This window comes from Medicago truncatula, chromosome 1, assembly GCF_003473485.1.
Source record: "Medicago truncatula cultivar Jemalong A17 chromosome 1, MtrunA17r5.0-ANR, whole genome shotgun sequence".
NCBI classification, from domain to species: domain Eukaryota; kingdom Viridiplantae; phylum Streptophyta; class Magnoliopsida; order Fabales; family Fabaceae; genus Medicago; species Medicago truncatula.
In genome coordinates, this window is record NC_053042.1 from 47353352 (window position 1) to 47375929 (window position 22578).

The following is a 22578-nucleotide window of genomic DNA, read 5'->3' on the forward strand; positions in this document are numbered from 1 at the left end:
TTGTGAAACAAGTAAGCTATGTGAATGACCATAGTTATAGCCAAGTATCTAATAGAAAGTGTTTCGATAGGTGAAATTGAGTATTATAAATCAGAAAATTTAATTGTGTACCGTCAAAACTAATCTAAACCTACTAGATTATTTGGGACTTTGATGTGAAACGTAAATAAGAGTTAATTTTCTCTTAATGGTAAATGTTAGTTTTGTTATTATTTTGTTAGAAGGTAATTTCTCATATTTTATATTCACGAAAGTATATCTTGGAGTGACATAAATTATCAAGAAATGTACTCATGAAAGATATAAAATTAGTGATTTTTTAGATGTATATACACTCAAACTCGTGTTGAAGATGGGGGAAAACTTACTTTCTATCCTTACATATCGACAATAGAGGCTCGAAAAGCATAAATTAGCCACCGTAAAAATAAAATAAATTGATTTAGCCAACTTGAAATTGTTTACCCTATGCCCCTATGTTTATATTTTTACCCCTACAAACTATTAAAAATATCAAGTTTACCAATTCAACTATTTTAGATTCAACGTATGGTCACCCCTAAATGAAATTTTCCGGAAAACTCAATATAGCTTTTTCGGAACAACTTAGGAGCCATATTTTTTTCTTTTTTTTGAGAGAACTTAGGAGCCCTATATGTTCTGATAGGTTGAGCAACTTAGGGACCGTTAAAGCAATCTTCGACCTTTTTTTATTAGTTTGTTGTCATTATTTCTTAATTGTGAACAGAAGAGGTCGAAAGGCAACTAAACTGCTAAATACCATAAGCAGATATCTTGCTATTAAAGTGAAATGCAACCTAAGATAGGAGTATGAAAGACATGAAAATTTAGTTGATCATTGGTTAAAGGATATGGATTGTCTCGTGTAATTTCACATGAGCAGATAGATAGAGTGAAATCTCCTTATCATCCAACAATAAGAGAGAAAAACAAATGAAAAAGTTTAGATAAGTGAATATGAATAATGGGAGTTTCCACTTCACTTTTTTGGGTGAAAATTACCTCAGATGATCCATTCTCCCAATTGAACATAATATAAATCTTTGATAAGATACCGCACTCTTGAGAATGCAGTCTTACCTCTAACTCAACCATAAGAACACCACATACTCCTAAGTTGCAAGCAAAATCTCCCCTTTCCCGTGCACACACAATTCCCCGTCGCTGCACAATTTCCCGTCGCTTAATTTCAACGCTTTTTACTTCAATGTTATCGAATTTCCAAATTCCAACAATTTTATATTCTTAATGTGCATTTGTTACACAAAAACTGTAACAAAAGTTTGAGTATCAAGATTAAGCAAGAGAAAATATTTATATGACCATTTGATCTGTACATATACATCTAATGAAAACTATGACCCCCTTTGTCCCCCCCATGCCACAATCATCTACAATACATCAATCTCAACTATTGCCTTCCACATCACATTACTCTTGCCCAGCAAATCAACCAACATTTTTCATGGCTCGCAAGAAACAAAGGGGAGCACTCATCTTGAAGAAGGCAACATATTCATTTAATTATAGCATTACCCCTTGACTTCAAGATCAAAGACATGCCCCACAATTATGAACTTCAAATGGTATCCACCCTATCAATGACATCCAAAGCCTTCATTCGGTCAATATCAAAGTCGATGACAGGAACAGAAGGTAGCCGCCTTGTCGAGAATATATCGTTTTTAGTTTCACTGATAGGGGAATGATTACTACTCTTGCTTAGCCTATGGTGTTTGCTCAACCTAGTCTTGGCAGTTGCAAATTCCTGGCTCTTACTGATGCCTGGCGTTAGTTTCCTCTTACCAACGTCTCGAAGCATTTGTTGATCTTCGATTGTTAACAAGGGGGAAGTAGAGCCGCCTTTTTGCGTAAACAGCTGCGCCGTCTTCTGGTTTGGAGAACGAATCGGAGATTTGACCGGAGACCTTATTCCTCCATTAACAATTCTTACTTGGCTGACTAGGTGATGTAACCAGACAACCAATTCAAGCATATACACTTCTGTTTTATCTTTATCAGCATGATGTAGTGTTTCGATTCTCAACAAGTCCGACTGGCCCGCAGGTTTACGGTTGACATCAGACCTATAGAAACTTGACTTAGAAAAACGCAAGTAGAGCATAAACATGGAGGAAAGAAATCTAAAATTATGACCTCTTACCCTGTATTTGCCCATTCTCCAACCCATCCAAAGCCATGATGAGCTCTGAATAAATGCAATTAAAACAGAGATAATTAAATTTGAGAACAGAACATATAAAAGTTAAAGGCAATTAAATAATAAAATAGAACACATGAAAGCCAACAACAATATGGATAAACCAAATATGAAATGGTCCATAAACAAAACAACCTGATTTGCTCTTTGTGAACAAAGTGATGGGCATTGCTATTTATGGACCATAATGAAAAGCAGATTTAAATAATTTGCATTCACCATATAGAGAGAGCACTAGGAATTATAGGAATTTCTGAGCAAAAGGGATAGCAAATATATATACTTTGTTGTGTTGGTAGCAATAGGAACAAGCCATTGCAATGTTTTCTCCATTTCAGCTTTGATTTGTGGGACAGTAAGCTGCAAAAAGCAAAAAGTGTTTTCAGATTTGCGATTTAAAATTTGGTCATAATCAAATTAGGCAATGAGGCACAAGCTCAGCATAACTGCTTTGGCAGAAACAAAACTTATTAAAAGATGAAAGCTAAACTGCACTTTTCGCCCCCTATGTTTCATAATGTTGCGATTTTGGCCCCCTATTAAAAAAAATAGCAATTTTGGCCCCTTTCATCCCAAAATTGCTCAGAAGATGCCACGTGTCCCGGAAAAGGGGTCATAATCGCAACTTTTTGTAAAGATAAGGGGTCAAAAAACATATTTCCCTTATGTTATGGGTCAAAAGAGCATATTTCCCTAAACATAGGGGGTCACTTTTGCCATTTTTTTTAATAGGGGGCCAAAATCGCAACATTTTAAAAATTAGGGGGCAAAAAGTGGAGTTTAGCCAAGATGAAATTAAGAAAGTCATTAACAAGTATTGAATGAATTAGGAATAAAACTTTGCTGTCAATAAAAGGGGGAAAAGACATTAATTCAAATCTATTAATGTATTAATTGGTATATGAATTCGAGAAAATGACGTATTTTATATAATTCAGATCTTGCTTGGAAGAAAGTTCAGCCTTGAAAAGATTAAAATGCCATTTAGATTTAATCTTTCTAAATGAAAAATACAAGGGGGGCATGCTAATAAGTAACTATTGGAAGCTATTAGTGAATTTATAGCATGCATACCCAGCTAAAAGAAGTGGGAAAGAAATGGGATACACACCTCTTCTTTAACCTGAAATGACTGTAACCTTGAGCGCAAAGCTGATTTTACATTTGGCGGCAGCCCTTGATATAAAGCATCCCTAGTATTAGGAGGCACAGAACCTGATCGAGACACCTGATTAATTTAAAATGTCAACACTCATGGCTACCTTCCCATTGCTATTATATTTCAAATGCAATAACACCGCTATTGTGGCTAGCATTGTTCTTTGAAAATAGGGAGAGAGAAAAGACTTCTATTTTACAACAGACATTTTCTTGGAGTGAAAATAATATCAGCTATGAATTATAATAGATGCAAAAACTATAAACTGCAATTTTAAAGCTATAATTGTTCCACATTGTGTTACTTTTTCTTGATAAGTCATAATAGTGATGTCAGAATCAGGATGGGCAGTGCGCCCAAGATGAAGTCAGCCAAAAATTGAAACACTGGTACTGCAATGTCATTTCAGAAAGTGGAACACTTTTTCAGAATGGACAGAGCCACAGAGGTTTAGTAAACACATAATACCAGCAAAAAGAAATAAGTTGTGAAAATGAAGATGCAACTAAATGAATTCTACAAAGGGGCGGTCAGTAAGTAAACTATGATCTTATTTAGGCAACATAACTTATGTAAGATCTTTAACTAACCAGAGTATCAATTTGAGTGATAATGTTTGCATAATGCAAAGCAAGACCAGCAGCCCCCAACGTGCTATGAGAATCTTTCACTTGCTTATATGTATCTGCGAGGTTAAACAGGAAAACAAGCATAAAAGACAAATCCTGTTTAATGTGTCATTTCAACAACCCCAAAGGAGAGTCTATATCTTGTTGAGAAAGAGAAAGGAACCACAAATAAATTGAGTGGGACTAAAGTACAAAAAAGGCATAGAAAGGCTACTGATCAGAAAATTCAATTGCATAAAACAAATCAAATACCTGGTGATTTTAAATACCAATATAAGATGAAATTTTAATTTTGTTAGGTTTATGAGCATAACTTCAGATAAAGCACATGACCTATGTAGTTATTATAATAATATACCGAAGAGCGGGCCCTGTTGTTGCCTGTTGCTGAATACTATATCCAAAACTTTATGTCATAATGACGGATGGAGTTCCTTTCATCAATAATAAATGGCACACCCTTTCTATAAACTTAGTCCAGCAATCTTGTGGTAGGATAATAAAGGGGAGTCAAGCAGTTGAGACTCTTGAACTTAGTTAATTAGTTTGAAGGGATTATAAATAGGAGAAAACCTTTGGAGGGGACACCCTTGGGGAGAATTCTATTCTCCGTTTTCGTTCAGCTCTCAGTAGTATATTGTCATTCAGTTGTTTCATTTCTTTCTATCTGTCTACCATTTCAATTCTTTGTTTCCTACCAAATTATTTTATTCAAGCCAAGGAGATAACTTGGTACCTCAACTCTGTCTCATCATCGATACTTGGGAAACTAAAAATTAACCCCACCCAATTAGATGTTACTCAAATAGGTACTCGGTTAGAAACTGTTAGGTTGTGTTAAGTATCGGGTTAGGCTATACAGAGTTTTTTTTTTTTTAAATAAAATAAAAATAAAATAAAAAATAAAAAAAAACTATAGGGTTAGGCTGTGATGACCATGATAAGAGGAAGGAATTACAGGGAAGCTATCATGTCATTTGAGAGATTTGGGGAATTTGGGCTATTGAGGAGCAGACCCTCAAAGTTCTGCAAGTTTTAGCAATAACCAGAGGAGACTTTCCTATTTGTTCTAATAAAATACCAGGTTTGATAAAATAAAGCAAATTGCTGATCTTAATCAAGTATCCTTGCAATTCTTGAAAGCATACCAGCACTGCCAAATGCTTCGTGTATCTCCAAATATAGAAAATGGACAATATCTGCAAGCTTTTCCATCACCTGAAAATAAAACAATTATATTTTATAATTGTCTGATAAGAAAATTGCTTGTGAAAAGAGGCTGAAAAAGTAGATAAAATGCTATTCATGGAAGAAAAGGGATAGCACAAGCGAGTGAAAATAATATTGGTAAAATGAAATGACAAATAAAAAACATCTTACATATTTCAAAGAATTCAGGAATAATACTTTTCAAATACCAATCACCAACAGACAACAGTAGAAGGCCAAGACCAAAATCTAATCATAAATGCCTAAATTAAAACTCAAATTTCTATTATATTGAACACTCTTGCGAATACTCGTGAAAATATTAAATAAAAAAACTACTGTCTTCTTACCTCTTCCAAAATCTTGGACCATAGTGACTTTTTCTTCAAATTTCTTACATGCTTCTTTTGACTCTTCAGTTCAGCTTTTAAAATTGCAAGGCTGTCTCCTACATATTTTATTTTACAAATATTTATCAACTAAAGAATATTAAATTGTAGTAACATAAACTAATAGTCATAATTAACTTTCCTATATTGTAAATGCTTAGTCAGATTTTTGAACATCTGGAAAAAAAAATTCTGTTCCAGAGATAGAGTTACAGCATATTGAACTCATAAAGGTAAATAGCTAATGGAATTCAGAGAGTTGCGAGACTAAGTTACAAACTGAAATGTATTATTTATGTGAAAAGATGAAAATGAATTGTAAGACTAAATTACAAGATGAATAGATGAAAATGAAACTAGAAGGACGAAGATGAAGATGAAAATGAATTTTTGTGAGACTAAGTTACAAACTGAAATCTATTTATAGAGCACTGGGACAGTGGAAACTGTCATAACTGAAGCCAAGATCTAACTGAACACAGTTCAGTTAGTTACAGTTTACACAACTCTCGTGAGAAATAGTATGGTGCAGTAAGGTGTACAGTAAAGCTGACTAATCATAGTCCAATAATAGCAAACTAATCAAATGCTTCCCACTTTGAAATTGAAAATATTACACAAAATAGAAGGAAACGTTTTTCCTGCTAGTTCTTAACAAGTTCTTGATTTTCTATCTCTCTATTACAAAGAAAGAGCCTTTTGCTGTTCTTAATGTCAAACTTAAGGAGTTTAAAGGGTTTGGAGGAATCAAGTTCTACAAAACTTAGAGATGGTGTGCAGTTTCGACAGCTCTCTTTTGTTTTTAGTTGGAGTAGACTGCTTGTACTTTCCAAAACTCTTAATTGTCCTTACCATTGTTACAGAAGAACTAGTTTTTGTGATTTTTCTCATGATGAACCAACTCTCAGATGGGAGCAGGGATTCGATAGGTATTGATGAGATTATTTGTTTCGTTGTTTTCTTAATCTTTTTATAATTTATCATCACTCAAGGAGGAACTTTTGAACACTTGAGGTGCTAGCACGGTGGTAAGAGATTAGCCTTGTAACCCCGAGGTGTTGAGTTCGAATCCCCTCGGGGACAGTTGTGAAATGGTCATCGATGCCACATGAAATAATAAAATTTCCCCCTTCCCCATTTTATTTCTTTTTTAAAGAGGAATTTTCGCTTGTACCCAATTTTCCCTCTAGTAGTTGATCTCTCTTATAGATGAAAGCATAGAGTTTAAAACAACTGTAGACACAATCGATCAATGCACACTTTTACCACAAGATGACCATAAAGAGGATATTGATTCTAAACAGAATAATTGTATTCAATGCACAATACAAGAACCCAGGATTGGCTAACATCCACATAAGGAAATGCAGGATAACATTTACCTCTCTGTGTGGCATTTGAATTGTCCTCTTCTTGAAGCTTGCGTCGATAATCTTGATCAAACCTGTCTAAGGCATGCAATTCATGATATAATTCCTGCACTCGAAGAAAAATGTTAAACTACTTCAGGACTAGTCTTAATGAAATATTGGTGTAGCTTATAGAACTAATAACTCACTTTTTGTAGTATTTCATGATATTAAACATGCACATAAATGAAGAAGGTAGTCAAGATATAGAGTTGAGTTCAACACAAAAAATTAACGAAATAGACATGCATATGCGGAGTTTCTTATAACAGGTTTACTCACGGCGGTATATTGAACAAAGGTCATTAATTGTTGCATCACCATCTCTGCCTCCTCTTTCAATTGCCTTTGTGGTGAAAGCTCTGAACCTAACCTAAAAACCAACAAAGCAAACCATAACTAACACATCATTAGATGTTACAAGGAAAAGTACAGCATAAGTTTAAATCAATTAAACTACAATTACTTCTCAAAATAGCGTTCCAGGTTGTGCCACTGGGGATCTTTGCATCGATTTCCAAAACGCACAACTTCACCGGAAAATATTTTCAATTCTTCTCTGCCAAAATAGAACAAGATAGTGAACGTTCAGATGCTAAATGATGTGAATTGAAGTCCAGATCAGTAACCAAAGAAAATAAGCCGCAAACCAAAATATAAGGTTCCTAAGTTTATCGCAAAAACATTAACGTTTAACTTACCTCTTGTCTGCTGCAGCAATTCTAAGGAGTTCAGTCATATCAGTAGATACCAAATTTTGCACTCCTTCAGATGGTAGAACCACCTCTTTTAAATGCTTAATGTTCTCTTTTGAAAGGGATTGCATTAGATTGGCACCCTTAACTATTGTGTTTGCAACTTCGAAGGCCAAAATTGAAATCTTATTTCCTTTTGTTGTAACTCCCGATGTAAAACCACTACTGATATTCAAATTTGTCATACTGCTACCTAGTGTGTCCAAAACATCTACTGCCTTGCCAAGCCCGGCTGTACCAGCTCTGCCCAAAAGGGAACTCACTTCTGATACCTGTAATATATCAAAAGAGAAGATGAAAAGAAAATCTAACCCTTGTTTTATTACATAGGAGGCCTTATAGACCTGAAAAGGGGATATGATATGATATAACCCATGACATTAAACACATATTGATCTTTAAGACATATGTTCAATACCATGTGAAGTATCAGCTCATTAGCAAAAGGGCATGTAATCAATATAACTATTAACACAACAAACACAGATCTTTAAGTACAAACTCTACCCTTTTTGACTAAATGATTGTTTCTGTTGTAACAGCTTAGACCAACAACTATTCAGAGAACTAGCCACGCTATATATATTACCAGTGGGGTGAGGGAGGCTAAAGAAAGGAAATATTACAGGATTATACATTTTACTGAAATAGTCACAAAGTGGAAAAAATATATATCCACCAAGTTTACAAAAGACCAATGTCAAAAGCCACCAAAATAAGCTATTAAATTCCATCCAAAAGGAGGCCAAAAACATAAATCTGTATCAAACGAATTTTGATGGCGGTGAATGCGGTCTTGAAACACTATCAGTATATGCTAACCTTAAACAACAAACACCAGCAAAAATATAATGTACTTATTCCTCCCATTCAAGGTAAACAGTGTATCCTAAAGCTTCCAAAAATGCCAAGAGTGTAAAATCAAATATGATTATAATCTCTACATTTTGTTGCGGCCAATTGGGGTAGTCCACATCTTTTTTTTTTGAATGGCATATATATATATATATATATATATATATATATATATATATATATAAGGGATAAACTGTACAAGATACACCAACGGAGCGGGTAGTCCACATCTGAAGCAAATCATTTACATTATTTCCATTAAATAATATCATAGCTCAAATAGATATCAGTATCTTAGAGGATCTTTTACTTATAAAAAAAAATCTCAGAGGATCTTTCATAAACAATTATTAAAATCATGTTCCAATGAACTCCCTACTCCCTAGTGACCTTCCTGTCATTGTCTGATTCTTACGAGATCTTGTTAGTCAAACCTGATAGATTAGTGTGGTTGCACACAAGGGTTATCAAGTCAAGTTTATCAGGTTTAGATAGTGGTACTTGATGAGCTTAATACCAACAACCTGTTGTAGACTGTCAGGCCCCACAAGTTATTTCTTCTCATATGTGTATACTGTGGCATTTCAGTTGAAACAAGAAGGAAGCTACTTTACACAGGAATAATTAGTTTAATATCTAGGACAAACATTGCCGATCCCGTTCACATCAGAGCAGTTTCTCTTGGTTCAGTTAAGAGGCTTTTGCAGAATAAAAGAGGTTAAACATCAAAATGTTGTGGCATCTAGCACATTTTGCAGTTTTCTACTGTACTTAAGTGACATCAAAAGCATTAAGAGCGTCAATGTAATAATAACTTGTGCTTCTAGAGGTAGTTCTAGACATTGTATCAGAGCCTCTATAAGAAAGTAGTCAGGAGTTTGATCTTTGATGTCCAGATTCTTCAAGATAAAGCTATTGATAAGCTAAAGATGTAAAGGCAAATCCTAATATTCCACTTAAATAGCATAATCTTTTGGGAGAATTGACTTTCAATAGAATGAAGTGCATTTATTTCTAAGGGTGTCTCACTACAACTGAGTTTGCTTTGAGATTTTGAATATGCACACAGTTTCTTGCGTTGCATCGAGATTTCATAGATGTTTTCCTTTTCTGAATGATATTTATCCTCCCCCCTGTTGTACTTTCCCTTTTTATCTCTTTAGTGGAAATCCTTTTTCTATTGAAAACATTACATGAAAACAGTTTTTTAACCAGAGTCCTCTACTTAAACATTTTGATCATACACTTCCACACTGCAAAACAAGCTAAACCAAACACAACAAACAGAAAAATCAAACATGAGAACGGTAACTTAACTTAACAGTCTTTCTAGATTTATGCGATAATGACCTCGGCAGGCGAGGAATCCCATCATTAATATCTTCCGCGCCCGGCCCATACGGAACCTTTTCCGGTCCGGTAAAAGAAAACGGCTCCCGTTGATGCTTATCCAACTCATCAGCAAGAGGTGGCAGATGTGAATTACTATTAATATTTGAAGAAATAGGCTGATAAGTCGTCGTTCCGGCGTCATTATTATTACCAGCATGACCATTAGCCGAATGTCTCGAGCTTTCACCAGGTACATTATCTACAGCTACACCATCTACAGTTGCTTTCCATGATCTTGAACAAATGCCACCCATTTTAATTATGTTCAATTACACTAAACTATGTAACAACTTCACTTCATCTTCATCTTCATCTTCCAATGAGAAAGAAGTAACAGCTAAAAAAAACAAGTTTTTTTTTTCAATTGACAGGAATGTTGTGGTGAATGCTCAAATTTTGATTATACCAATTCTGATCACTTTTACAGCTCCAGTCCATCAACACTTAACAACTCACCAAATCTGAACACAAATAAAAATAAAAAATAAAATCAATAAATCCCTAAAAAAAATTAAATGACAATCACAAAATCTAGTGGAAATTAGAGTGACCCAATAAGTGATTTTGATTAAAGATAGTATCTTTAAGAGAAAGAAAGGTGAATAGGGTAAAAGGGTGATTGAAGCAAAGATGGAAGAAAGTACCAGAAGCAGAGATCTGTGAGGAGGTGTATTTGTGAGAGAGGAATGATAAGGGGGGGGGGGGGGGGTGTGGAAATGAGAAAGGGATCGATGCACGGTCTAAACTGGCATAGAACGGGAAGAGGAAGTGGTGTTACACGCAAATGTGAAAAGCGGAGAAACAGAATCTTCTCTCTCTTTTGTTGTTGGTATGGTCAAAACTCAAAATAGTGTTATTACAGACTTGAAGCAGAAACACCCCCCCACTACTACTCACTCTCACTCTAATCAAAGCTGTTTTGACTTTTGACTGTGGTTGTAAAAATCAACCCATGAAAATCTTGCATTGCTCTTTTTTGTACCTTTCTCTTGGAGGAGGGAATGTAATAATCGAAACAGTTTTATATTGTCATGATAGGTAAAAGTTGTTATTTTTGTAACAGTTACGCCAACATGTGTTCTTGAGACATTAGTTAAACAATTAAAAATAAAAATAAAAGACAAAAATGATATTAATAGGAAGATTTTTTCAAGTTTTAAAACGGAAAATACACAATTTTTAAGGTAATATTTCATAACTTATAATACACACGCACTCGTTAGCATTTTCCTCCTTTCCTTTTTTAATAGAGTAATTTATTATTTTGTTCTTCAAAATTTGTAATTATAGAACAATTTTACTTTTTTTTACTGAAGAGAGATTCCATTAATTCAAACGGATAGAAAATTCATCGAAAAATACAAATTCAAAATCGTTAAAATCGATCAAAATGAATCTACAAACAAACTCATAACAATTAAGTTGATAGCATACGACGGTAAAATGCTAAAATTATGACAAAATCTACAAATATAACGAAATTAAATTGTATGAAACAACATTCATGCCTCCCGATGTACGATATTGAAGATGTCAAAGTCAATGATTAATCTGCACTTAATCAAAACTATTTTGTTATTCTGAAGCGGACAGACACCGCAACGAGACGGAAAAGTAAAACAACACTTCAACAAGACAACAAACAAATCAAACATCGCTCTAAGACGACTAAATCACAAAAAGAAACAGCTAAATATATGTGAGAATCATTTATTTAAAAAGAAAAAAAAAATAATATAGAAGGGTGACTTCGGACCAAAAAATTGACCCTAAACCACCCCCTCTAGAGTGGACGAAGAAAAAGAAGGGTGAGTGGAGGCAACTAGGTTTAGAAAAGAGGGGTTGATCACAATTTAATATCTCAAAGGTACAACTCATATGATAAAAGGGTGCAGAGACATTAAATATGTTACAACATTCGTTCAAATCTTTGATTTCACACTTCTCGACACTTATTGTGTGTAAATTTGGTCGTTAAACTCTTGATAAGAAATCGGTTATGTTTCTATTTGGGTGAATGACTTTGAAAAATGAATGATAAAGAAGAGTAATCCCACAACTTAAATGACGATTTATTTTTATTCGTAAAAATACAAAATTCCCCTTAGGAAAGTCAAAAAATGTATTGAGGAAAAATTTCGGATGACTTGGATATATGCTTCAAATAAATCCATTCATAATCATTCTCTACAAATATTGGTCAGTAGCTTTGTTTAGGAATCATCATACATGATTTAATTATTTTGTTTTTTGAAGAATATATGATTTAATTTATATACATCAATGATGTAAAACATTTTTACACATGGATTCAACCAAATTGCACCATATAGATAGTTAGTTATGGAGATATTTCAGGAATTAACTAAAGATAGTGTCATATGATGTGATTCAATTGGACTCAAGTGTTAAAAAAGAAAAAAAAATTAGTCACTACATAGAAACTAATCTCGTCATCGTCATTTATTAGATTTTAACAAATACTGAGGGGAAATTAAGCATCACCTTATAATTAGTATCTTTTGAATTTTTCATATACGAGAAGGACACTTATGTCGTCATAATAACCCAACATTTCCTTTTTCTTTTTTTTTTGAAACTACATCCAATGACAGCAACAAACATCTCCACTTGTTTTTAGCGCAAGACAATTTGGATTTTGTTGAAAGCAACGCAATTCGTTGTTTTTTTCCTTCTCTTGCAGTGCGATTTCACATTGAATCAAGCCACACTTCTCAGCAGAAGTTATACTTGGGAAGTGAGAACGAGATTTTCTCCGTTTTCGGTACACATTCAAAACAAGCAAATTTGGATGTATTCATGACAGGATGAGCACAAAGTAGTGTAATGCACGCCATGTTTTCCCTTAATCTGACCACTTGAGTTAGTCTTTCAACGTACTTAAATACTTGTTATGAAACATTTTCAGGAGAAAACATTGTGAAACTTCATGGAAAATTCTTACGGTTTAATAATGAGGAAACAAAACAAAAAAATAGAGGAAACTATTTCTCAATTATTTGCCTTGAACAAGAACATGGAGCTGTATCTCCCCAACTATCCCCCATGTGAAGTTTCCCATGTTAGGTAGTAGCTAATCTCAAATGACATTCAGATTAAATATTACTATTTGCTAAGCTGGACTTGAATATAGCAACAGTAGTCTACACTTATGTATGTTAATTTTCTTCTTAAACCATCTTTTGTCCATATCTAGTCTAGCTATTGACACGGAACAACTACTTGTATTATTCATGTAGGCAAGTCCTATTAAAAACTAGCTAGTACAGTCAACACTCATCTGGGAAATTTCCTAACTTGGCACCTACACTACATGTCAAATAATGATTCAATGGCTCTTCAGCAACCAAGACCTGGATCATTAGGACCACAGTGTCAACCTACAAGATTGCAGTAGATCACCTTCAAGCAAATGAAAATTGATTCACTGTTGTCAAATATATCCCCTACATTCACGCAATTCGCAAATTGACACTATCTAATCTTTTGATAGAGCACATCCAATTGAGTAATTAATCAAATTTGGAAAGAAAAAATATATGAAATGTCTAGTTCCTAGTGATCAGACAGCCCTCACCCTAGTAAACGTGGTAACAAGTTATGTCGCTACGGCACTCGATCACACTAAATAAGTAGAGGCTAAACTGATCATTTCTTGTCCAATATCACATCCCATCTTGCAGGGGATGTCAACTTCAGTAGGATACCGGTATTAGCTTTATGCACTAACTCATAAAAGAAGAGGGGTAGCCAAGTAGGGTTAAATGAAGAAAAATAATAACAAGATTACAATGGACTTTAGATTATTAAGGTCATTTGTGTCCTTCTGTTCCACAATAATGAGAATAAACTGAGTTCAGAGAAAATCATAAAATCTCCAGAATGCTGATGCTTCAGAGTCAGCTGCTGGGAAACATAAGCATTGCAGGACCCAACTAGAAAATGGAAGAATTGAAAGTTGGCTTCAGAATGAGGCAAGCAGCTTAACATCCTTTGATCTAGCACTGGATTTTCATCACACGGCCAAAATTTGTCAAGTTAATGAAAGAACAGTTTTAACAGTGATATAATAGAATTAATGAAAACAGAATACAGATGTGCAAAACCTATCCTTTATGAAAGGATTTCAGGATCTGAGCGGTTTTTAATATATGCAAAGCTGAAAAGGGAACATAAGTAAAGGGTGTACCCTTCTACTCTCATTATTGTTGAGATACAAGGTCTTCAAGTTCATCTATGATAGCTTCATAGCAAAAGATGTACTGATCCTGATAAATTGCAGAAAAAGACAACCAAAATGTTTGAAGAATACAAGGATTTGTCAGATTACATAATGATCGTAGAAATAAATTAATAATAAAAATAATTTTGGTGAACGAAACAAATGGGGGGAAGGAACATAGGCTCCTACTGGGATCGATTCCAAGTGGCTGGTAAACTGGGGCATCCCAACCAAAAGGCAGGATGGCAAGAATGTGACCTCTATGGTACAGTATGGAGTATTTTGTTATTTAAAAATGTAATTTCAGCCTTAGTAAGGTAAACATATATAGAAAAGTGTGGCCTCTAGGATGAGCACAGTTGTGCTCAACATGCTCATGCGAAATAGCACGGCTTGCCATTGTTTTTACTGACATGACTTGATCACCTGAAGCACTGCATTGCCCAATAGCACGCCCATGCAATTCAGCGCGTTTCAGTGTTACTTTCTGACGTGGCCGTGCACATTTTTGAGCACACCAGGAAAATGCGGAACATGATCGTGCTACGTAAGAAACACAGACAAGCTAAATGCTAGACACTGACTTTCGCAAGGATTCGTCTCCCTTCTTCTAAATACCCTTATATTACTTTTCAAAAGTGCACTTTCCCAAAGAGTGCTTGCAATCAACAACAGAGGCACTCTTGGAGAGTAGGAGTTGTAAATCACCTTCCTTAAGGCTTTCCTTAAGCAATGACATCTCTTGTTTTGAAAAACTTATCCCCTTAACATCGATTTTTCATCCAGGAGGACCAAGGAAGGGATATCTGTCGCTTAAGGAGGATCCGTATTTACCTGATGAAAATTTCTGATTTCTGAAACAAGACACGAAGTTGTGTAGTTTGTTGAGAACCCAGAGAGGGGAAATGAGATATTGAAAGAAACAAATGAAAAAGGAAGAAAAACGATATTCAATGAACGATTAAGAATATGAGACAGATCTCTCCTCCAAGTGTTCCCTCCACAAAGTATTTCTCGTTGCACACACCATCCAACTCACAAAATGATGATGGTCACCATACTAATCCTCATTATTTATCACACCAAGTAATGATCACATCTAACCAACTATTGGATGTGGCGATTACTTTAATCCTCCCTATTTTTAACTAATGGACTAACTATCCTTTTTCCCCCAACAAATTTGCAAATAAAGAAATTACTGTATCTCCAAATTCAAAGAAAAAGTCATGATACAATATAATATTTCATTGGTACTATCCTCGATATCATTGGATAATTTTTTGTTCTAGAAAATGCATGAGTAGTAACCTGATCTCATGTCCAATAAATTTAATCAGACACTGCATAGGTTATTGAATGTGGTCAACAGTATTGTAACTACTATGCTAATATCTACACTTTCTATTGAAGTATTTTGGTGGCGGTGGCGGTGGTGGGGGGGAATCCTCTGTATAGACTATGCAAGTCATTGGAGATTAATTTCTCCAGCTTATTACCCTTCTTCCTGTTAAGCTGTATCCCATATTTCATAGAATGCTTATGGTTGGGAAAGTCTATTTAAATCTTTTCTTTTGCCTGAATTTCCTTCTTACTCTTCAAGATAACTAGTAGCGGGAGTGTTCTTTCACAGAAAAAAACTGTTATTATTTGTAAGAGCATCCCTTCCAATCGAGTGAAAAAAAAATTCTTCTTTTTTAACCATAAGAGAGTGATTGATACTTGATAGGATTACCACCGAAGTACAACAGAGTTTTTTCAACCTTTAATTTGTAATTGCATCCTTGCTAAACTATCTAACCTAGTTCCTTGCAACAATCTACCTTCTTTGCCAAACAGCAAATGGCAACTTATCATTCCTGTTAGATTTCAAAACCTTTTGCCTTCTGATTTAATTTAGAAATGGAACTTATTAATATGTGGTTCAACTATATTCCTGGCACTTCATGCAAAATCGATAAATCTATTACTAACAATTACAAATTAAATTAGAAGGTTCAAATACCTGAGTCTGAACCATTCCAATTCGCTGAGACCGGAACACAGATACTGTATTAGCAATATCTATAGCAGAAATATCGCCAGCAAGTATTCTCTGAATTGTGCTGTGAATTGTGCAGTATGTTCCAGTTCTACCAATACCTGCACTGAGTTGTCTCAGGCAAATATGCATGTTATTTGTTGCCATCGATGCCGTGAAATAAAATGAGTAAACAAAAGAAGGAATGAGATAAACCTGCAGTGCACCACTATTGGGCCAAGGTTTGGTGGCAAATGGTATAATCTTTTCAAAATTTCACGCACAGCCAAAGTATCGTTTGGGACTCCATGGTCAGGCCACTCAGGATACTGAATATGAAAAACAGATAATGGTGTATCTTCTACCTGCAACAATGTCAATCAAGATTAATAATAACCAAAATGCTTACATCTTGATGGTGGAGAGAAACTTTGAGTCCCTTCTAAAATCAAAACTTATTATGATTTTCTCTCTTTCGGTAGTACAACAACTAGGTTAACAAAAAAGGGGGAGGGACGTTGTGTGGATGCATTTTCAAAGGTTGTTTAGCATCGTTATATTATTTGTACTTCTGCAAATCTCAAGGTCGCTTTACCCCCTATGGAACAAAAAAGAGCAATACCTAATTGCAGCCTACTTGACAAAGCTATGTATAGCTCTTTTGTAATTAGAAATAATTGCTTCGGCGGCTTCATTTCATTCAAATAGGTAGAAACCATCTTTTTATGAATATTTTAATTTAAGAATTTCTGACCAAAAAAATTATTATTGAATATTGATTCCCAAAAACAAGAGTAACAGCCAACTACTGAACTTTAAATATAAACGAGATTTGGAACCACCCTCCCCTGGAACAACATGAGCACAGCCCATCGTTCTATTAAACTTGTATCCTCGTAGTTGGAATGGCCACTCAGCTTCTGGTGTTACAGAAAACACTGTTGAGGTGTTTTATTAAGGTTAAGCATTGAGAGGCAGGCAGGGTATCTAAGAAAAGTTCCGATATCCAAGGCCCTAGAGTTGGTTCAGCTGTATTATATCATAGCAAAACAAGTACAACCAGAGGCAAGGAATTAGATAATATTTGAAGACGGGGCACTAAATCAACCCTCTCTCCATCCGAAAAATATCACTTGTTCCAGTCTATAAAGAAAGATATATAACCTAATAAGGAAAAAATTTATAAGCGGAAAACCATCCCACCTCTTTATGGTTCACCTCCAGATGACGCAGTACAAGTGAAGTTTCAGTAGTTTTCGTCCATTTACATGCAAGCGAGATATTACCAAATTCTCTAGGTCTATCTTCAGATTGAAAATAATCTCCACACTTCACCATCTATAAAATCACAAAGGCACCACAAAATATATTAAATATGAAGTAAAAAATAATAATCACCTTTGCAAAAGAAGAAAAGAAACAAGTTGGAATCACCTTGTAATTGTCGACCAACTTAGTAAGCATCACTATTGCAGGGCAGTTATATTGCATTATCATTTCCCAGAAATCCTCATAAGTGTGTGGCAATGGACCTTGTGTGGCTATAAACTCAGACACAGTTCCAGTGGAAGAAGTCTACAGTACATAAATAGAAAAAAGCAACAGCAAGAGTCAGACAAATTAAGAATTTAAACCCCCAAAGCCACTTCGATTAACTTGTTGAGACCATTATGAAACAAAGACAGCAATAAATTTATACCAAGATAAAGCTTGCATTGATATACCCCAGTGATTCAGACCTATAATCTGAACTTGAATTAAGAACAACCCTGTTCTTGTCAACTGAAACAAAAAACAGTAAAGAAAAATTAATTTTCCCCAAATACATTCATTAAAACAAGGGTGTGTTTGGATTGGCTAATTTGAACTTATCTATTAACATAAGTATTTGCAAGACTCTGAAAGAGCTTACGGAAACAACTTACGACATGTTTATAAGCTTTTCTCAGTTTATTTTAATAAGCTCTCTAGAATAGCTTATGAAAACCATTAGTAACTTAGGCCTGTTTGGATTCGCTTATTTGAGCTAAATAAGCTTATCTACTGACATAAGCAGTTGTGAGAATTTTCGACGGAGCTTATGAAAAAAACTTATGACATGTTCTTATGTTGTTTTCAGCTTATTTTTATAAGCTCTCAAATATAGCTTATAGCTTATACGGAACCAATTGAACTTTATTTTATCTTCTGTTATATAAATAGCTTATACATAAGCGCTTGTGCTATAAGCTACAAATTAGGCTGTTACCCAAGCAGGGCCTTCTATGAAAAGAGTTGAATTTATATAATAACTTAAGCGCTTAAGCCATAAGCTACTCATAAGTACTGAATTAAAGATATTGATCCCAATAACCTTGAAACGATTGCATGTGTGATATTAGTAAGTGATGAAATTACATGGTATAACATCTTTATATCGGTTTTTGTTGATATTAACAGAATTAAGAGCAACGTTGCATCTTCTCGTGGACTCACTCAGCGTAATCCTATTTGCCTGAAATCACAAAACAATAGAGTTCAATTTTTAAACATTTACGATACGAAAATGAAGAAATCAATACGGATTCACGTGAACCTGCAAGTGAAGGAACTCTTGTAAGATAGTGTCGGGGTTTCGGAGCTTGTTCTTCAACAGTGCGAGTGCTTTGGTGCAGTGGTTGACCTGATCGGAAGTAAGGGGAATTCTGGAAGGGAAATCGGGGGAGAAGGTTGGATTCTGGTGAGAAACGGTGGAGGAGGTGGCGGAACTTGCGGCCATGGTGGATCTCCGGCGAGAGACGAGGTTCCCCAGTTCAGCTGTTTAATTTGGATTCTCAGTTGCAATAACTCACTTTCGTGTTCTTTCTTTACAACGAATCAGTGCTTTTTCGATTTGCTTTTCCCTCTTGGAATCACATGCTTGCTTACGTTATTCAATCATTTTTTTTTTTTGTTGGCTCTTCTAATTTATTTTGTGTACTTTTGACCCGGCGCCGGTTACCGTGCGCAACATTGGGAGGTCTCGTATGGTACGAGACATGTTGTAACCTTTTCTTTTTTTTGACATTGCTATTATAACTTGCAAATGTAAGTTAATGTACTATGAATTACCTACTCTAGTGGGTAATAATTATAACAATTATTATTCACGTAAAATTGCAATAATTATATAAAAAATAATTATATTGTTAATATTTGTTGAATGTTTAAAGTTATTAAATTAAAATTATGAGTATTAATGTAATGTTTCTATTTAATATTTTTCTCTTATATATACAAAAACCTATTAAGTGGTTGAATCACGTCAATTGTGTATTTTATTTGTTTATATATGCAAAAAACTATTATGTAGTGTTTATATTAAATAAATTTTTATTTTATATGCATAACACCGTTCAATGTTTGCGCCACTTTAGTTGTAAATTTTTAATGTTTATATCTGCATAAACAATTTTTATATACACTAACGAAAAGATGGTCACTCACATACACGTTTTTTCGCTCTTTTTATTGCACCAACGTTTGAAAATTATGAACGACATTGTTTTTTGAAATTTTGATTTTGATTAAAACTAAAAATATAAATGTTTGTTGCTTTCAAGTTATAATAAATCAAACTAACCATGATTATTTATTTCAATGACACCAACAATATAACAAAATAATAATCTAAATTCGTTTTTTTAATGACACCGACAACAATCTTTTTTATATAAAAAGTTGTTTAAGAGTATAATCGAAATAATGAAAAAGTCAGTATAAATATACTCATCTAATTTGTTGCACTTTTAAAATAATAAAGAAAAAAAAAATCAGACATATACACAATATGTGCATTTTCTCTCACACCATTTCAAATAGGGTAGAAATTTTTCATCATAATTAAGGGCAGATTTTGTTTTTTTTTTCTTATTATGGGTTTATCTTTTTTTTTTTGACAAATTATGGGTTTATCTTTTTTATTTTTAAGAAAATAAACACCCCACACATATTCTTTATATATCATATTTTATTTTATTCTAAAATATTGCTTCGTTAACTGGCATTTTTTTTACGCATAAAAACAATTCTTTGTCCAACAAGGTTAATCTTTCTCTACTCATTAAATAAATAATGTTTTTCATATTAAATAGTCTTTTTTGAAATTAATATATATTTATAAAATACAATTCAAGCGGATCACATAACATGTAAATCTTAACCATTTAAAAAATTTTAAGTAGATTCAATGACGGATATTCATTTTATAAAAAAATAAAAAAAAAATCAAGCCTCCTACGGTAGGAGACCCATACCGTAGCCTTTGCCCTTTTGACCCCACATTTATCTCTTTTCTGATTTTGTATCTCTCTATTTGATTTTGCGCTGACGTTATGGCTAGAGTGGAAATTAATCAATTAGAAATTAACAAAATTCACAAAAACATTTCTTAACAATAAAAAAATTGAAATTCAATTGCAGCTTAAACTCGTATAAAAAATATTAATTTGAGTATATGTTTTTCTTCAATTATGCAATCTCACCACCATCGTTGCGTCTTTTGTTCTTCTATCTTTGTCTACACCAAACCCTCGATTTCATTAAGAAATGATGTTATGATTTGTCGATAGTTATGGACCACTAACCGGTTAATATTCTCGACGCAATGATTGATAGATATAGACGTAACTTCATATTTTCCATTCAAGTGCTTGTTAAATTGGATTTAGGGCCATTAGAGTTCACCTGTACTGAAGCATCAACTCTGGACAAAAACAGACATGGTCGTGCCGCGACCGCAAATAAAATTTTAGATGCAAAATCAAGAAAGTAATACATAAATAAAAGAGAAGAGCTAGTAATAACATAATTTCATTAAGAAAGCAGACACATACACACTTACATTACATTAAGGAAATTATTTCACCCTCTAGGTTGAAGGGGGAAATAATTAGATTTAGAGTTAAACAAGAGTAGAAAGAAACTGCGTTGAACTTACATAACCAATCACACATATTAAAAAATTAATTAACACACAAACATTGAACCATACTCATAGAAGTAGTAGTTCATTATTTAATAATATAATAATTAAAGAGCTAGATCAGCAAGGAGACCAACTACATGATCTGCAAGGAGGTGCAATTTTCTGGTGGATAATCAAACTGACACAAATCAAAAGAAGTGAAGCTGTGAGCTTTATGAGCAAGTCTATCAGCAACTGCATTTGACCTTCCATGAATACAAGTCAAGGTAGCTTCCCAGTGAGGACTGTTAAGAAGATCTCTTATGCCACAAACAAGAGGATCATTAGATCTTCCTCCACAATTCACAGAATACACAACTCCTTCATTATCTGACTTCACCAAAATTTTCCTCTTCCCTTTCTCCTTAACCCAAAGCAAACCTCTTAAAATTGCTTCCTTCTCAGTTTCATCAACTTTTAAATTTGGATTCAGCTTTTGAGCAAAACCACATAGCCATTTTCCTGATGAGTCACTTAGAACTCCGCCACAACCTGCTGATGGAACTTCACGCTCACGAAGAAGTGAACCGTCCACGTTTAGTATCACCTCCTCAAGATAATCAGGACGGCGGGCTTGAAATGGTGCCACTTCGGGTTGTTTTAGGACACTCTGTGAGCTACTGGCCACGGCTGCTACTGCGACGACTGCTGCTGCTGTTGCAGCGACTGCGCCTGCTACTTTGAGAAAAGTTGAAGCCCACCCTCCACCAGCTCCTTCACCTTCTTTGGTATCCTTCTCATCGTTCCTCCTCTCAGCTCCGCTCATCTTCTTCTCTTTCTACTGATTGATGGATTAATTGTTGTCTTATATTATCAGAGATTCAGAGCAGAAAATTCATATTATCATATCGAAGAGTAAACAAAAGCATGTATGTGGAAGACACTGAATATTTTTCAATTATTGTAATCTAAATATATATTTGTGTAATGGAAACAAATTATACTTTACCTTCTGACTAAAAATAACAAGAACACTTTCATATAAATATAAATATGGCAAAATTACACTTTTAGTTCCTTAACTTAATTTCAGATAACAGTTTGGTCCTTTATCTTTTTTTCATTTCAATTTGATCTTTTTTGTCCATTTTTATATACACTTCAAATCTAATATTTTTATGCAAACATAGACGATGATCATAGATTTGAAGATTGAAAGACTATAAGAAAATAAAATTATGAATTTTAAGCTTAAAAGTTCATATGAAAATGGACAAAAAGAACCAAATTAAAATGAAAAATAAATAAATGACCAAACTATTACCTGAAATTAAGTTAAATGACTAAAAATG

At 34.1% G+C, this 22578-nt stretch overlaps 3 protein-coding genes across 3 annotated transcripts; all 3 read right to left on the reverse strand.

The window, feature by feature from the left end:
• Positions 1 to 1231: 1231 nt before the first annotated feature.
• LOC25484997 (protein PSK SIMULATOR 1) lies at positions 1232 to 10958 on the reverse strand. Its single transcript, XM_024785796.2, has 13 exons — positions 10684 to 10958; positions 9964 to 10500; positions 7739 to 8064; positions 7504 to 7596; positions 7320 to 7410; positions 7011 to 7104; positions 5590 to 5687; positions 5179 to 5248; positions 3992 to 4086; positions 3354 to 3470; positions 2526 to 2602; positions 2186 to 2230; positions 1232 to 2108 (listed from the first exon to the last, which is right to left on the reverse strand). Exons 2-13 carry the CDS (start codon positions 10291 to 10293, stop codon positions 1601 to 1603), a joined length of 1944 nt encoding a protein of 647 aa, XP_024641564.1. The 5' UTR covers positions 10294 to 10500; positions 10684 to 10958; the 3' UTR covers positions 1232 to 1600.
• A 2857-nt stretch (positions 10959 to 13815) lies between these two features.
• On the reverse strand, positions 13816 to 19233 carry LOC25484999 (protein-tyrosine-phosphatase PTP1). The gene is made up of 9 exons (XM_013614097.3): positions 18878 to 19233; positions 18700 to 18796; positions 18002 to 18084; positions 17737 to 17877; positions 17506 to 17640; positions 16519 to 16667; positions 16288 to 16429; positions 14250 to 14328; positions 13816 to 14064 (listed from the first exon to the last, which is right to left on the reverse strand). The coding sequence occupies exons 1-8, from the start codon at positions 19058 to 19060 to the stop codon at positions 14263 to 14265; spliced, it is 996 nt and encodes a 331-aa protein (XP_013469551.1). The 5' UTR covers positions 19061 to 19233; the 3' UTR covers positions 13816 to 14064; positions 14250 to 14262.
• Positions 19234 to 21116: 1883 nt separating this feature from the next.
• LOC112422595 (uncharacterized) lies at positions 21117 to 22206 on the reverse strand. Its single transcript, XM_024785813.2, has one exon. The coding sequence runs from the start codon at positions 22050 to 22052 to the stop codon at positions 21381 to 21383; it is 672 nt and encodes a 223-aa protein (XP_024641581.1). The 5' UTR covers positions 22053 to 22206; the 3' UTR covers positions 21117 to 21380.
• Between the last annotated feature and the right edge of the window lie 372 nt (positions 22207 to 22578).

What these genes read in the sequence shown, in the direction of transcription:
- LOC25484997 (XM_024785796.2), bottom strand. Translation starts at nt 10,293, where the DNA reads ATGGGTGGCATTTGTTCAAGATCATGGAAAGCAACTGTAGATGGTGTA. An exon ending in TTCAAATGCCACACAGAGAG is followed by an intron (nt 5,688 to 7,010) that starts GTAAATGTTATC and finishes TAAAATATGTAG; the next exon opens with GAGACAGCCTTGCAATTTTA. An exon ending in GGTCCAAGATTTTGGAAGAG is followed by an intron (nt 5,249 to 5,589) that starts GTAAGAAGACAG and finishes TTTTATTTTCAG; the next exon opens with GTGATGGAAAAGCTTGCAGA.
- LOC25484999 (XM_013614097.3), bottom strand. Translation starts at nt 19,060, where the DNA reads ATGGCCGCAAGTTCCGCCACCTCCTCCACCGTTTCTCACCAGAATCCA. An exon ending in ATATAAAGATGTTATACCAT is followed by an intron (nt 18,085 to 18,699) that starts GTAATTTCATCA and finishes TTTTTGTTTCAG; the next exon opens with TTGACAAGAACAGGGTTGTT. An exon ending in TTGGAATGGTTCAGACTCAG is followed by an intron (nt 14,329 to 16,287) that starts GTATTTGAACCT and finishes GCAATTTATCAG; the next exon opens with GATCAGTACATCTTTTGCTA.
- LOC112422595 (XM_024785813.2), bottom strand. Translation starts at nt 22,052, where the DNA reads ATGAGCGGAGCTGAGAGGAGGAACGATGAGAAGGATACCAAAGAAGGT.